At 38.7% G+C, this 16,039-nt stretch overlaps 4 protein-coding genes across 6 annotated transcripts; 2 read left to right on the top strand and 2 right to left on the bottom strand.

Moving 5' to 3' along the window:
• The first annotated feature begins 5,130 nt into the window (after positions 1-5,130).
• LOC122020850 lies at positions 5,131-5,945 on the top strand. Its single transcript, XM_042578877.1, has one exon. It carries the CDS (start codon positions 5,283-5,285, stop codon positions 5,769-5,771), a length of 489 nt encoding a protein of 162 aa, XP_042434811.1. The 5' UTR covers positions 5,131-5,282; the 3' UTR covers positions 5,772-5,945.
• Positions 5,946-6,972: 1,027 nt separating this feature from the next.
• LOC122020055 (glycosyltransferase BC10-like) lies at positions 6,973-9,461 on the bottom strand. 3 transcript variants are annotated; one of them, XM_042577778.1, is made up of 3 exons: positions 9,246-9,461; positions 8,297-9,162; positions 6,973-7,847 (listed from the first exon to the last, which is right to left on the bottom strand). In XM_042577778.1, exons 2-3 carry the CDS (start codon positions 8,807-8,809, stop codon positions 7,206-7,208), a joined length of 1,155 nt encoding a protein of 384 aa, XP_042433712.1. In that variant the 5' UTR covers positions 8,810-9,162; positions 9,246-9,461; the 3' UTR covers positions 6,973-7,205. The 3 variants fall into 3 exon arrangements, with proteins under 3 accessions (XP_042433712.1, XP_042433713.1, XP_042433710.1); XM_042577779.1 differs by having other exon boundaries at positions 8,297-9,127; XM_042577776.1 differs by having other exon boundaries at positions 8,297-9,461.
• A 1,474-nt stretch (positions 9,462-10,935) lies between these two features.
• Positions 10,936-11,631, top strand: LOC122021234 (histone H3.2). Its single transcript, XM_042579328.1, has one exon. The coding sequence runs from the start codon at positions 11,010-11,012 to the stop codon at positions 11,418-11,420; it is 411 nt and encodes a 136-aa protein (XP_042435262.1). The 5' UTR covers positions 10,936-11,009; the 3' UTR covers positions 11,421-11,631.
• Positions 11,632-11,735: 104 nt separating this feature from the next.
• Positions 11,736-14,871, bottom strand: LOC122019554 (soluble inorganic pyrophosphatase-like). The gene is made up of 8 exons (XM_042577013.1): positions 14,801-14,871; positions 13,396-13,517; positions 13,292-13,320; positions 12,829-12,886; positions 12,577-12,692; positions 12,166-12,352; positions 12,018-12,099; positions 11,736-11,778 (listed from the first exon to the last, which is right to left on the bottom strand). Exons 1-8 carry the CDS (start codon positions 14,869-14,871, stop codon positions 11,736-11,738), a joined length of 708 nt encoding a protein of 235 aa, XP_042432947.1.
• Between the last annotated feature and the right edge of the window lie 1,168 nt (positions 14,872-16,039).

Here is a 16,039-nt window from a genome sequence, read left to right as displayed (position 1 = left end):
TTTCCAATGGGTGTCGTTTGGATTACTCGTAAAACGACTCAGTTTGTTGACCGTACAGGCAATATCCGGACGTGTGCAGTTTGTGAGATACATCAAACTGCCTATTATCCGAGAATATTCCAACTGCGATATGGTCTCACCATGATTTTTCGCTAAGTGTTGACTTAGATCCATAGGTGTTTTCACTGAAGAGAGATCGTACGCATTGAATTTTTTCAATACAGATTCTACATAATGGGATTGTGTTAAAACTATCCCTTCTGATGTCCTGAGAATTTTAATTCCCAATATAACATCTGCTTGACCCATATCTTTCATATCAAAATTTCTGGTCAACATTTTCTTTGTAGTTATGATTACATCATGATTATTGCCTGCCCATTATTAGCATGTCGTCTACGTAGACAGATGATTACATAGCCTTCAGGTGTGTTTTGACATAAATACATTTGTCACATTCATTTATTCTGAATTCGTTTGACAGCATTACTTTGTCAAATTTTTCGTGCCATTGTTTAGGCGCTTGCTTAAGTCCGTACAACGACTTAACAAGTCGACACACATTTTTCTCATTTCCAGGAGCCATGAACCCTTCGGGTTGCTCCATATAAATTTCTTCTTCCAACTCACTATTTAAGAACGCAGTCTTAACATCCATTTGATGTATTTCAAGGTCATACAGTGCTGCAATGACTATTAGCACTCGTATGGACGTAATCCTTGTCACCGGTGAGTATGTATCGAAGTAATTAAGGCCTTCCTCTTGCTTGTACCCCTTGGCTATAAGTCTGGCCTTATACTTGTCAATTGATCCATCAGCTTTATACTTACGTTTTAGTATCCACTTACAACCTAATAGTTTATTACCAGAAGGAAGGTCTACTAATTCCCAAGTATGATTATTTATGATAGACTCAATTTCACTATTGACAGCTTCTTTCCACATTGGAGCATCGGGTCTAGAGAGAGCTTCACTTAATGTTCTTGGTTCCATTTCTGACATGAAAGTCATGAAATCTGGCCCGAACGATTTCTCAACTCTAGCCCGTTTGCTACGACGTGGCTCTTCACTTTGATCGTCAATAGTCCTTTTATAACAGCTAAGTTCGGTAACGTCATTTTTGTTTGAACTTCCGTTGTTATCACTTTCAACGTTTCCCTTTTTATTTGGGAATACGTTTTCAAAGAATATCGCATTCCGAGATTCTATGGTTGTTCCCACATGTATATCAGGAATGTCTGATTTGTGAACTAGGAAACGATATGCTCTACTATTATGGGCATATCCGACAAATACCGCATCGAACGTTTTAGGTCCGATCTTTACTTGCTTTGGTTTAGGTACTTCGACCTTTGCCAAGCACCCCCACACTTTCAGGTATTTGTACGATGACTCGCGACCTTTCCATAGTTCATATGGAGTTTTATCATTTTTCTTATGAGGGATTCTGTTGAGAATGTGATTTGCCGATAATATTGCTTCCCCCCACAAGTTTTGAGGTAAGCCTGAATTTATTAACAAGACATTCATCATTTCTTTTAGTGTCCGATTTTTACGTTCGGCAACACCGTTTGATTGAGGTGAGTAAGGCGCCGTTGTTTGATGGATAATGCCAGATTCTGTACAAAATTCATCAAACGGTGCACCATATTCTCCACCTTTATCGCTTCGAATTATTTTAATTCGTTTGTCAAGTTGGTTTTCAACTTCTGTTTTATAGGTTCTGAACGCCTCTAGGGATTCGTCTTTACTTCTTAAAAGAAAGACATAACAGAACTTTGTGCAGTCATCGATAAAAGTAATAAAATATTTTTTACCTCCTCTAGTTTGCACAAATTTCAAGTCACATAGATCACTATGTATCAACTCTAGAGGAGTTGTTGTCCTTTCCACCGAATGAAAAGGTAGTTTCGTCATTTTCGCTTCCACGCACACTTCACATTTGTGTGTTCCGTTAACATTGATATTTGGTAATAAATTTAATTTGACGAGACGTTTGAGAGTATTATTATGCACATGTCCGAGTCGATCATGCCATAAATTAAAACACTCAACAACATAGCTGGAAGCATTTATTTTATTACCATCAAAATTTCGGAGTACAGACATTACAACCATTTTGAATAGACCCTTTTCTAGGTACCCCTTTCCTACAAAGACACCATTCTTCGTAAGTACAAAGTTGTCTGACCGGAACACTAGCCTAAATCCGGCCTTGACCAATGCCGCTCCAGAAACTAGGTTCTTACTGATGTCGGGAACATGGAGTACATCAATGAGTGTTAGCTCCTTTCCGGACGTCATCTTCAGAACAACCTTTCCGAGTCCAACAATTGGCGACATCGTGGAATTACCCATATAGAGCTTCCTGCCATTTATCGGAGTATACTTGGAGAACATCGCCTTATCGGAACAGATATGACGAGTTGCTCCAGTATCAATGAACCACTGCTTCGGGTTGGTATCCACCAAGTTGGCTTCAAATACAACCGCAGTGAGATCCAAGTCCTCAAGAGAGGTTGCGACATGATTCGTAGCATCCTTTGACCCCTTGGTTGGCTTCTTTGGGCGTCTGCAGTCCTTGGACAGGTGTCCTGCCTTTCCACAGTTGTAGCAGGAGCCTTTGAACTTCTTTGCTTGAGCCTTCTTTTTGAACTGCTTCCGCTTTTTAGCGTTTGGCTCGACCAGGTTGGAGATTTCGTCTATAGTCCGCTTGGTTCCTCTGGAGTCGGATAACTTTCGATTATCCTCCTCTATTCGTAGCCTCAGGATCAGGTCTTGCAGCCCTATCTCCTTTTGCTTGTGCTTTAGGTAATTCTTGAAATCCTTCCATGACGGAGGGAGCTTCTCAATTACCGCAGCAACTGCGAATGTCTCGTTCAGCTTCATGCCTTCGGCGTCCAGATCATGAAGTATTAATTGCATATCTTGGACTTGAGATGAGACACTTTTTGAGTCCACCATCTTGAAATCCAGAAATCGACCGACGATGAATTTCTTCAATCCAGCATTTTCGGTCTTGTATTTCTTCTCAAGGGATTCTCACAAAGATTTCGCCGTCTCCAGAGAACAATATACGTTATATAACGTGTTGTCCAAGGCGTTGAGTATATAATTGCGGCACAGAAAATCTCCGTGAGACCACGCATCGCTAGCAGCCTTACTACCTTCCGTAGCGGCTGGCGTGTTTTCGTGCAAAAACCGTACAAGGTTTAGCGTTGTTAGATAAAACAGCATCTTCTGCTGCCATCTTTTGAAGTCAGTTCCGGTGAATTTCTCCGGCTTTTCTCCGTGCGGAATGGTTGTCGGAATGGAATCGTCAACGACCGTCGGAATGTCGTTGGTAGCCATATCAGTTTGCACGAAATATCGTTTACGACTGTTAATCCCGGGTAGCTTCTGGAGTATGCAAACTGATCGTCGAGGCTAGTGTTCGACACTATCTCCGTAAACGATATTGCTCCGCTACGGTGCTTAACGGATTGTTGCAATTCGTTCCCAAGATACAACGACGACGAACGTCTCGGAATCGTAGCACTCCGACTTCCGAGACCAGCGAACCTTCTAGTAGACTTCTTGGACTCTTGAATGCACAAGATGAGATGAATGCTTGAGGAAGAGAAGAGAGGTTTGAGTGAATATTCCATCATCTGGAGGGTTCTATTTATACTGAAAGAAGAGGTTGAGTGTCCTTTGGGTGAGTGGATGTGTTCCTTGGGCTGGATCGATCTAGATCATCCATTCTAAAGGGTTGTAACCCTTCACCAAGCCCACTTCAATCTCATCCATCAGATCTGAGGAGTTGTGACCCTCAGATCCCGCCTATTGTCATCAGCCATCGGATCCGGATCCATTGATTCGATGTTTCAGATCAAGTCTCATCCCAAGCCGTCAGATCGTTACTCTTTGCGATCCAACGCTCTAGATCGTATCACAAGCGATCCATCACACCTATTTGATCAACGTTGATCAATGGTAGCCATCCATTCCCTAAGTCAACTGTCCAGTCATCTCCCTTTGCCCACGAGGATGCCGCATAGGTACTGCCACGTCAAGTACGAGCCTGACACGTCACCCGAGTGCCACGCAGGAGTGCCACGCAGGCACTGCAATGTCACCTGGAGCATAAATTTAAGCTCCTCGCGATGATGCGAAGTGCAAAGTGCGCCTACAAAGCGCCCATTGCGCACGTGGCGGGCTCACAGGTGCGAGCACCTGCTCGCCCTGGGCTAAGGGAGCACCTGTCCTTTTATTTTTGTGTTAACTCCATTAACACATCTTCATTAATAAGTAGAGAATATACATCGAGAATTTTCGATGTGGGACTATTCTCCCATGCACTTTATTAATGAATAATAAATATTATTTTGGGCCGATTTTAAATATTAATTTCTCATTCACCCTTAATCGGTTTTGAGCAAACTAATAATCTAAATCTATCTACGCGAATCGTAGATTTCAATTTTGAAGTCAATTACGACTTTCAACAATTGATGACTTCCTTCCTCAAAATTGTTTTGGTCCATTTAAGGCCCCAATATCCAACATGTTGATCTATATTTGTTTTATTGATATAGTAAATATTGGTGTAACGGTTGATATCGTTGTTTATGTGATATCATTGTTGATATCGTCGTCTATGATATTGTTTTGATGTTAATATGGTTGTTCAATTAAAAAAGGTTCTATCAAAATTTTACTAAAAATTAACGACGAAAATAAACTTCCTGTCGTTAATTTTAGTGATGGAATGTTTTTTCCATTACTAATCAATTAATGTTGGCGATGAAACTTTTAGCAACCGAATAATTTAGTCGCTAATCTCGGTTATTCTTTTAGTGGCACAAGTAGCGGCCTAAAAATAAGTGTTTCTCAAAACTAATTCAAGCAAAACTAAAATACACAAGACCTCCCTCTTAAAAGGGTGGTGCCTATCAAAGAAATTAGGATTAGTGAAACCATTTAGGAGAGAGATAACAATGGATTGGATAGATTAATGGCCTACCCTTAAGTCTATTTCCAGAGATTTTGCATGCGGAACACACAATTTGTTTTTTTAAAATTATTATTTTGATTTTCTTTCCTTTTCGGAATCCCGAAGACAATATTTTAACGTGCTTCACCAAAATTCCAGTCTGTCGCCACCTTGCTTGGCCCTGTTTCATACCTTCCTAAACTCTATTCCGCCTCCTGTTCGTCATCAAAATCCAATCGCCTCTCCGCGTTCGATTCCTCGCGAGACAATCTTCACGAAACCATCTCAAAATCCAATCTTTCGGCAATGGCTACCTTCAAAATTCAATCTTGCGTCCTCCTCCTCCTCCTCGTCTCCGCCCTAACCCTCTCCTCCGCCGACTCGCCGGGCTCCGAGCAACCCTCCGCCTACGAGATGCTCGAGAAGTTCGATTTCCCCAAGGGCATCCTTCCGGAGGGCGTGCAGAGCTATGAGCTGAAGGGCGACGGGAGCTTCACGGTGTTCCTGGCCGGCGATTGCAAGTTCAAGGTGGACGGCGGGTACGTGCTCAAGTACGGTAGGAAGATCACTGGGAAGGTGGAAGCCGGGGCGCTGACCAACCTGAACGGGGTCAGCGTCAAGATCCTCTTCGCTTGGTTCAGCATCGGCAGCGTCGCGCGGAGCGACGCCGCCCTCAACTTCTACGTCGGCCCGCTCTCCGCTTCCTTCCCCGTCTCCAACTTCGAGGAATGCCCAAGCTGCAGCTGCGGTTTCGACTGCGCCACCGCCGCCGCCGCCCTGTCGGCCGAATCATGAGCCCGTTTAAGATCTCTTGTTTAGAAAAAAAAAACAGACGGTGCGGTAAAAAGCATTTCTTTGACGGTGAAAATGAAATAAATTCTTGTCAGCATTGTGAATTAGAATCATGCTTCAGATCGCCGAATCCTGTAAAATTAGTGTTTTAAATAACGACTTCAGTACTTGTTTGCTTCTCCCTTTTGTTTTTCTTTTCCCATAATTCTGAATTATTTATTATATTGAGTTCTCAATTCAAATATCTTTTCTATATTTTAAATTTATTTGGTGAATTATTAAGTTTGGCAATACAAATTTATTTGTTAAATATAAAAATTTCTTTATTTATTTAACATATCAATAACTGTTTTTTAATGATGAAGATGATTCATAAATATTAATGTTAAATTTAATTTTTTTTATTTATTTAACATATTAATAAGAATTTTAATAATGAACATCATTCATAAATATTAACTGAGTTGAATATATATATATATAAAATTTATTTTATGTATATTGAATGAATATAAATAAATTAACCTAGTGATTTTGATATTACAGTTTATTAATTTTCTACTGTTTTATTCTTTCTTCTGACAATTGATGTGTTTTTCTTTTCCCAGTTTCTATTAATACCTAAATTCTTTGTTGTAGCAATTCAATATGAGTTAGGAGATGTAGCATATCATCTTTTAAACATAGAAGGGTAAGTCTTGTTGCTAAGTCTTTACATTTGAGAAGAAAAAACAGAGAATTAATTACAGATCAATTGAAAATACAATCATTGCTGAGCCAAACTGACAAGAATGGAACATTAAGGGAAGAACTTAATCTAATCATTTTCCTAGTCAAACTTTACCATTCAGTGTGACAGAAACTGGAAGTAACTGATGGCACTTACTATAAGATGCTTCTCTAGAACTGAAATACTACAAATTTTTCATTAATATTTGGCCTCCTCTTTTGGCAGACACCTCAATACGCTTAATCTCCCATTCAGCGAAAAAGACAGCCTTGTGATTAGGAACTTGAATGTATTCGAATTAACAATAGACAAAAGTGTAACAACATTTGGTCGATCAAATTCCCATAGGCATATGATCCTGATATTTGAAATGCAGATGTCGAAATGGATACAAAGTTGTTCACTTTTCTAAGTTGCACCATTGAAGTCAATAAATGAGATAAAGGCCAACTTGTTCACAGAACTAGTGTAAGATGGACAAAGTAAAAGGAACTTTACTAGCTATAAAAAGGTGTCAAAGTGAGTTCCTGATACAAACTATTGTGATAACGTCAAAAAATTAGAAGAGTTCTGCTCAGCTGTTCCTTCTCATTTCTCATCTCCGAGACCAAAGTTAGAACAGGGTAAATCACACATAAGCCATCTATCTGCTATATAAAACAGGCAGGAATCAATCTCATGGAGTGACACCGACAATAAAGGACATATCAAAAGCCCATGACTTCGGAAGTGAGGTTCATCAGAGGTGCCAAGGCACTAGGAGCAAATTTTCTTGCAAAAAGAAAACAAATGGAAGATGACCTCGAGTTATACATACATAAGGTCCCATTATTCCTAAGGGCTTTGATGAAACCCGCCGTGATACTTGGAGCACCGTAGCTTGCTGGATGAGGCCCACCTCTTGACCAATCAACCCAAGTGATGCTACGATTTGCATTGAGAGCACCATGGAACATGTTCAGGTATGTTGGAATGTAGTGTTCATCAGGATAGCATGAAGGCTTGCAGTATTTTCTAAAGATGTAGTAATAATTATTGTCTGCAACTATGTTTACTGCCAGCTCCCGCTTGAGCTCAAACCATTCAGAGCCTTTCCTCCATTGATATAGCTGTATATGTGGAGCCATGCGTCGGTTGTAGCGTCCACGCCCTTGTGGCGTATCCACATCATACGAGTCAACAAAACTATGGGCAGAGTTTATGAGGTACTCATAGACAGTGGGGAAATCATATATCGGTATGCAGCTTTCGGAGAGAAGAACAAAGCGTTCATTGGAAAAATCCAGTAAAGCATTTGCTAACAAACGCTTCTCAGCGTCAACCAATGTAATAGATCCCCAATACACCTCCTGCAAAACACCAATCCATACAGAGATATAAATGAAATTTAATTTGAGCTTCTGAGCATTGTTTCAAATTAACTAGAACTTTAAACAATGGTGACAAGGATAACTGAAGAATGTCCATACTTGTTCATACTCAAATAATTTAAACAAGTTGCAAAAAAAAAGTATTCCGATAATGAATATGCATTTATCTAAACTGTAACTGTACAGAAGACTATATGGTAGCATTACATTATCTATTTTGTTTAATCCATTACCAAGAACATGAAACACATCCATTTTGAGATGCAAGACATTTATGCCGATGTTGGGATAAAAGAAAAAAAAATTGTATCATGAGTCATGACACAAAAATATTAGGCAGTTTGATTAGGATTCATCTGCCATTTAACAATCATTCAATGGATATAAGTAGGCAATATTTGGAATGTGGTTTGAAACAGAGTACTTACTTTGCTTGGGATTAGTCGGCCATAAAATGCAGAATCCTCATTGACATTGAGCTTATAGTCAGGAAACGTGTGGACGTAAATCGAATATAACCCTTTGTGTCCCTTAAAGAACCTTTCCCAAAGTGGCACAAAAGGCAATGGTCCCCTTGTCAAGAACAAAAAAGCCACCTTTGGCACCCTGTTAAATGGATACTCCTCCATTTGGGGAACCAATGATGCCCGCCAGAAAAGTTCGTCATCTGTCATGCTATGCTTCAAGTGTTTTGGGCCAAGAAAGCTCTTAATGCTTAAACAGTCCTTATCACAGTTCGTAGAGTACATCGTTGATGGGAAGAACAGCTCAGTGCGTGAATTGAAGTCGTGGGTAAAGGTGGAGCTCAAGCACAATCCTAGAACAACCCCCATCATCAAAATACCTAGAACCAATACAAACTTCATCAGTCCAATTGACCAGTCCTTTCTTGGGGATGAAGGGAAGTAATCCTCCTCTTCATTTCTAGTCAGCTTCCACATACTTCAAATTTTGTTCTCGTGCACACCTCTATCAAGTGAGCTTCTTGTTTGCAAGAATTCCAAAGCCCAACTCAAGATCGCTGACGATTTATAACTATTCAACTTCCAGATAGCTGAAGGAGCCTCCTCCAGACTTTGCAGCTCCGACTAATCCCAAATACACCACCAGAGGTTCCAAACGTCGACAAAAAACTGGGTTTTCCCCCCTACTTTCTGGGAGGACTCAGGAGTCAGAGGAAATGGATTGAAATCAAACAGAAGCCCCAGCTCAAACACCCATCAGCCGCGACTCCAATCTCAGTTCTCGATCCTCCTCAACTAGAACAACAAAATCTTATCTTTTCCCCAAAAACCTACGAATCAAAGCAACACAAAGATACACGGATCCAACCGAACTCCACAAGACAAAAACCGATATTGAGAAAGCTGAACTCACCTTCCCTTCTTCCTTGCTTCGATCTGCTGGGCGGAGTTAGGTCACCGGTGATCGCGACGCCAACTGAACTCCGATCGATTGAACCGAGGCGGAACATCGAAGGTTGCTGTTGCGTTGCGGATCCAATTCCATAGTCGCCAATCGAAAGGAATCCTTTTGGACTGGCGTATTCTCCCTTTTTTCCATGGGAACTAACGGCGACAATGCAGATATCCAATTTAAATTTCTAGTAAAGTATACCGCGCTTCTATTGGCTAATACGAGTAGGGTCCCAGTACAGAATTCTGGTATCTTCTTTTATTTATAAAAGAACAATATCTCGGTCTAACATTTTATGCATTTTACAAAACATCTCTCAACCTCATACATTGTCTTATAAAAATAGTCTCAATTTCCTTAATATAATTTTCAATTTTCGTGCTTTCATCTAATTCTTCCCCAATACTTTAGAATGCTACATTTTACATTTTATAATTTGTAAAATAAAAATAAAATATTTCTCTTCCAATCAAAATTAATATTTTTTATGCAGGCGCGGAGTCAAATCCTCTTATCCAAGATCTTTTGGATAAAAGAAAACTTTGTAAACTCATTTATAAGGGTGAACTGGATCATACTTATTTAACAAGTAAGGTATAATCCACTCTATTAATAAATGAATAGGTGTCTATGATTGATTTAGAGATCTTAGATTAGAGGATTCGTGTCTGGATTAAGCAGGTGAGATCTTCTAGTTTGTAAATTATAAATCAGAGAATAGTCTATTTATTATAATTAGTTAATTTTGATGATCCTATTTTGTTAAATAGATGGGGGTCATCAAAACTAACTAATGTATGAAGTGGATCATTTTTTGATTCGTAATTTACAAACTAGAGGATCCATCTTCAGATTGGAGCCAGAGCTAATCTAGGATTTTCTAGACCAGAAAAAACTCTGCGAACTCATTTATAGGATGAGCTGAATCCCATCTATTTAACAAGTGAGGTATAATTCACTCCATTAATAAATGAGTAATGATTCAAGACTGATCCAAGAATCCTGAATCAGAGAATTTCTATTTAGATTTGATCCAGATCCTCTAGTTCAAGATCTTCTGGACCAAGGAGGATCTACAAACTTATTTACAAGGTAAGTTAGACTCTACTTATTTAACCGGTGGGATACAGTCTACCTCATCCAATAAATAAATAGGAATTTCAAATTAATTGAAAAATCTAGATCAAAGGATCTTTATTCGGAGCCGAAGTCAGAGCCTTTGCTTCAAAGATCATCTATCCCAGAGGATCCTGCCTGGACTAAAAGCACATAACTAAGCAGATAAATTTCTTTAATAAATTATATAATATGACTTTCTTAAAGACAAATAAATTTTAAATATTAAATACAAAATAAAATATAATGCACATGGAATATTATAATTTATACCTTATTATATTATATATTTAAATCACACAGGCAAGTAGGCAACCACACCCAACGCGAATCTGTCCCACGAGTTATTGCGATGATTGCCCCTTAAAGAATAACCAACAATCATCGCGAAGCCCACGGATCGCCATCATCAGACTGAATCCTAACCGCTCAAGGAGAACTAATCCGACGAACGAATCTATCAGGCGCCGAAATTCTCGAAACCAATACCGGATCCCGCCTCTTTTCTCCCTATTTAAAATCCCCTTCTCTGCTCTCGATCTCCATCTCACTGTCGATTTCTCTGCCGCCTCTGGTTCGTGGATCCCTAATTTTGCGTCTGTGTAAGCGATGGCGAGAACGAAGCAGACGGCTCGCAAGTCTACCGGCGGCAAGGCCCCGAGGAAGCAGCTGGCCACGAAGGCCGCCCGGAAGTCGGCGCCGGCGACCGGCGGCGTGAAGAAGCCTCACCGCTTCCGCCCCGGGACCGTGGCTCTCAGGGAGATCCGCAAGTACCAGAAGAGCACCGAGCTGCTCATCCGCAAGCTGCCGTTCCAGCGCCTCGTGCGCGAAATCGCGCAGGACTTCAAGACCGACCTCCGGTTCCAGAGCTCGGCCGTGGCGGCGCTTCAGGAGGCGGCCGAGGCTTACCTTGTCGGTCTCTTCGAAGACACCAACCTCTGCGCCATCCATGCCAAGCGGGTCACCATCATGCCAAAGGACATCCAGCTCGCTCGCCGCATCCGCGGGGAGAGGGCCTGAGTTATAAGTCTCGTGCTATATCCCTACTCTGTTTATTGTTCCGTTCTCTCTGCCTTTTCAAAAGTACTGATTTTTATTATCGAAAGGTGCTGTTCATCTTTAGCTGTAATCCCCAACGCTAAATCTTCTAGTTTCAGCTTGAAGCTTAAAGATGCATCAGTCGAAAAATGATCGTGCGTTTAAAAAAATATCAGATTTTGATGATCTTCAATCGAAGTTTGCTTACGCAACAAATTGTGAGTGCTGTATTTGAATTTCTGTAATCAATCTGTCTCTGGCTTCGACTAAAGCAGTTTTAAAATCTGGGAAGGCACATTACCGTCTCAAGGTTTGCAGCGTGTATTCAGCATAAAGATCCCTGCAAAAAGAATCATAAACCATGATTTTCAATTATTCAAGGATTATGAGATGCGTTTTAAGTATAAAGTTAACCTGTTTGTGTTCTTTTAATGTGTTAGATAAAACCGAGTTGGATACTTTCTTGGTTTCTTTTTGAAAGTTTTACTGAATTAAGCAGAAATTAAGGGTAAAATGTTCTTGACAAAAAGGAAAAGCTCTGCTAATTCCACTAGTATGTAATATTGAGCCAAAGCTTACATTGAATACTGAATGGCCTCTCGAGCAGTAGCTGCTGGTAAGAATTCATTGACAGCAACCCCTTTATTCTCATTCTTTTTGTCTGAAGAGCTTGTCAAGAACCTAGAATTTCATCACTGGAGAAAAAACTTGAACTACGAAAGGATACAGTCATCAAAGAAGTGTCTTATTTCTGCAAGACGGTGAGGAGATAACTCAGTAAGGTTATTGAAGTCATGAAACTCAGGATCATCAGCACAAACTGCAATAATCTTATCATCCTTCCCCCCCTGATCAATCATAGGCATAAGACCAATGGCCCGGGCTCGTAGAAAGCATCCAGGAAGAACTGGTTCCTATTCATAGGCGATTTCCATAAAATAAGCACCATCCTCATTGATGAAACACTGTAACCAGCTAGGTTCAGGTGAACTTTGGTTCTCCCATTAGTCTTTTCACTATGATAACGAATCACGACATGCTAAATAACATTGAAAAACTAATGCAAGAGCTTTATAGTGTGTATATCACAGAAGATGTAAGGCTTAGTATTAAATAGCTTTTAGCAGTAGGGTTCAACCTGCATGAGGACCAGAACATCCATTGGATCATTGTCTTCGCAAAGTGTACGAGGAATGAAACCGTGATTATGAGGGTATACCATTGAAGAGGACAAGATGCGATCCACCTGAAAATGTCTCCAGTGATTCAGTAGTATCAACAGAAAAAAATTTACAGATATAATCAACAAAATAGCTCGCATAATAACATGCAATGGTGTTTAAAAGTTTGAACATAAAATTTAAATGTAGAAGAGTAGACAAACCTTAATCAGCCGTCTTTTTGTCAAGTTCATATTTCACTTTACTTCCTTTTGTGATCACCACAACCTAATGTTAAAAAATGAGATGACTGGATATGAAACATAACCAAGACAGCTTACAGAAATCAACTTCAATAAATGAAATGACTTGATATAGAACATAACCAAAACAGGGCTGATTAAGGTTTGTTTTACTCTTCTACTTTCCTTTCCACCTCTTTTCCATTCACATATATCCAACATGGTTATCAGAACAATTCCACTGACATTTAAACCTTATTTTTCTCTGAAACTCTAGTTTAAAAGTCATACTTGCTGTTTCTCAAATTGAGCAAATACTTGATTATTGACATCAGTTCATATTCGTCAAATAAAACCACACCTTTCAGTTTGTATTTTCTTGACGTGAAGGGAAGGAGGGCAATTATGATAGTTGATTTAATATGCCTATTTGTAAATAAAAAATACTTACAACATTGAACACAGCAGGGGCCTCAGGACCTAAACAGAAATTGCAGTAAGAAAACTTTAACTAATAGATAAAATGTTGCCACTAAAACATTATCAAGTATCAACCTATTTCAAGATCATGCCAAGGATGAGCAGCCACTGATCTGCTGGACAATGATGATGATAATATCCTTTCATTCAATCTTGGAGCTGCAAGTTTCTTTTTGTCCTTTTCTTCAGTCGTATTTCTATATAATTAGCAGTTGACAATCAGGGCATTAACGAGCTTATCTTGTTAACATGACATGTAAAACAATCAGGCATTTGAGGAGTTGTCCCTTAACAGAAATCTTAAAATGAAATTTTACCAAACTGAAGAAGCTCCAAGTTCAACACACATATCCTTCCCAACTATGATAGTTAGAACATTCATATCAGATGCCCTATTTAAAATTTTTATCTTAAGTTTTAGATAGAATAGCTAAAAAATCTTTGCATTAGTTATCCCATCCATTTCTTAAATTATGCATTTATAAACAGTACTTCTCTAAATTTAGGGAATGAATTCTATTCCCTAAATATTATAGATGAAAAAGAAGAAATAGAGAAGTTGATATATAGCGTATTGAAAAATGGATATCCAAATTTAATAAAGTAATTTTTTTTATCCTAAATTATGTATTTTGGATAAAAAACTGGTGTGGATGCTCTTAATGAACAAATGAGCTTATGTAAGATCCAAATTATAAATAAGAAAATTAACAAGTGTAGCAAAATTAGAGTGGAAAATGGTATGAGTATTTCACTTTCTTTCAAAGCTCTGGCACATTCAAATTCATAATTGCATATATATAGTTTTCTTGTCGTATACTGCTATAAATTCTCTTGCTTATAGTCCACGAGCATGTTCTCTTCCATATCTTGGCCACTTGTACTAATGGTTAGTAGTCATTCGTGATTTACCTCCTCCGTATTAACCTAGGGACGGATTGATGGGGATGCTGGGGACGAGCGAATCGCCTTTTGCTACACGCGTGAATCAAATTTTGTTTTTGCTTTGTTATTGAAAAAAATAAGAGGCGATCATTGTTACCCTGTAGGTTATAGTAATTCTGTGAGAGTAGGGGGGCGATGTACAATATTACAAGGCATTTCCAAATTTTATTATTCCGTACCAATTTTACATCACTTAGGAAGCCTAATAAAAACGAATCCTTTTCTTCGGCAAGTTCAATCCACCAGCATTACTATATCATGCGATAATTCAGGTATAGTTCAAATTTTACTAAATCTATTGAGAGAACCTAAGATCTATAACTGCCGCACGCCTATCTGGCAAAATCTACCTATCATTCTATCATGAACAAGGAAATAATTCGTCGAACACGAAGATCAATACCGTCATGATCGAGAATCACTTGAAATGCAATCAGGAAATTTATCCAGAAAACCAAAGAGAAAGTGGTTCGACCAACCGATCTAACCAGAAAAATCAAAAAGGAGGGAGTAATCGAGGAAGAAAAACAAGAACCTTTCGTGCCGATGGGTGTGCTTCGTGAAAATCAGGAGAAGGAAGAGGAAAAAGAATCCGGAGAAACGCATAGAGGCAGGGGTCCGGAGAGGGGGTTGCGGGTTGATAAGATCCGGATGCGAGAGAAGAGGAGGGTCGCGGAAGTAGTGAAAGCGAAGTGAAGCTCCTCCACCACGTTTGATCGAAGAGGGAGGGCGGGGAGCCGCGTGTTCGTGTTCATCGTTTCCGGAGGAAGATGCAAGACGGTAACACCACGATGAGAAAAACATTAGAAAAATCGAATTAACCGAATCCAACGGTTCTATTAATTCGGTTTTCATTTTTTTAATTAAATTTGATTTTATTTTTAGTTAATTCATTCCGTTTCGATTTTAAATTTTATAATTTAATTATATTGAATTAACTGAATAAAAAAATAATTAATTTATTTTTATTTTTAAAATATAATATATTAAATAAAATCTTATTTTTTAATAAAAATCTAATAAAGTTTTAAAATTTTAGTTAATTCGGTTGAAAATTAAATTAACTAATAATTTATTAGTTTGGTCAGTTCGATTTTTTAGGAAAATTCGGTCCATTGAGTGGATTAGAAAAAATTTCAATTTGTTCGATTTCTAATTTATTTAGTTCGGTTTGTTCGATTTTGATGGAATACTTACTCTAATGGTGCAGCTGAATAATTTTTAACGCTCATGCTCTTATAGTTTGTTATATTATAATTACACAAAGGAAAGTAAATCGTGATGACCCTCTATAAAACTGTGACATGAGATATTAGACGGTGGTGCTATACTAAAAAAATAAACAGCTTTACCAACGGAAATTTTCATTGTAAGTTCATCGGTGTAGGTGTTTAGTGATGAATTACGCCGGGAATTATTTTGTCAAGGGATAATTTGTCTGGAAATAGTTTACCATTAAAAATAAAATTCTGTCGATGATTTCTAATGGAATTAATTTTCATAGTTATTATTTGCCGAAAGAAAATTAATTTCTGCAACAAATATTATCGACGAAATTTTATTTCTGTTAGTAATCACCAACGGAATCATTGATTTTGTCGGTAAATAGATTCGATATTTATTGACAAAATCAAAGATTCTGTCGGTATTCTGTTGGCATTTAAAAAAAATTGAAACAGCCAACTTGAATTAGATGTTGGGACCTTGATGCTCGGCTAGAGGAGGGGGGGATAGCCGATCATCCAAATCATCGCTTCCTATACTCGTTAGTACG

Source organism: Zingiber officinale, chromosome 9A (genome assembly GCF_018446385.1).
Source record: "Zingiber officinale cultivar Zhangliang chromosome 9A, Zo_v1.1, whole genome shotgun sequence".
Classification (NCBI taxonomy): Eukaryota; Viridiplantae; Streptophyta; class Magnoliopsida; order Zingiberales; family Zingiberaceae; genus Zingiber; species Zingiber officinale.
The sequence above is the reverse complement of the archived record's forward strand: the minus strand, read 5'-3'. Positions and strand labels throughout refer to the sequence as shown.

What these genes read in the sequence shown, in the direction of transcription:
- LOC122020850 (XM_042578877.1), top strand. Translation starts at nt 5,283, where the DNA reads ATGGCTACCTTCAAAATTCAATCTTGCGTCCTCCTCCTCCTCCTCGTC.
- LOC122020055 (XM_042577776.1), bottom strand. Translation starts at nt 8,809, where the DNA reads ATGTGGAAGCTGACTAGAAATGAAGAGGAGGATTACTTCCCTTCATCC. An exon ending in GCCGACTAATCCCAAGCAAA is followed by an intron (nt 7,848 to 8,296) that starts GTAAGTACTCTG and finishes GGTGTTTTGCAG; the next exon opens with GAGGTGTATTGGGGATCTAT.
- LOC122021234 (XM_042579328.1), top strand. Translation starts at nt 11,010, where the DNA reads ATGGCGAGAACGAAGCAGACGGCTCGCAAGTCTACCGGCGGCAAGGCC.
- LOC122019554 (XM_042577013.1), bottom strand. Translation starts at nt 14,871, where the DNA reads ATGCGTTTCTCCGGATTCTTTTTCCTCTTCCTTCTCCTGATTTTCACG. An exon ending in ACTTGACAAAAAGACGGCTG is followed by an intron (nt 12,693 to 12,828) that starts ATTAAGGTTTGT and finishes ATCACTGGAGAC; the next exon opens with ATTTTCAGGTGGATCGCATC. An exon ending in GAGGCCATTCAGTATTCAAT is followed by an intron (nt 11,779 to 12,017) that starts GTAAGCTTTGGC and finishes TTCTTTTTGCAG; the next exon opens with GGATCTTTATGCTGAATACA.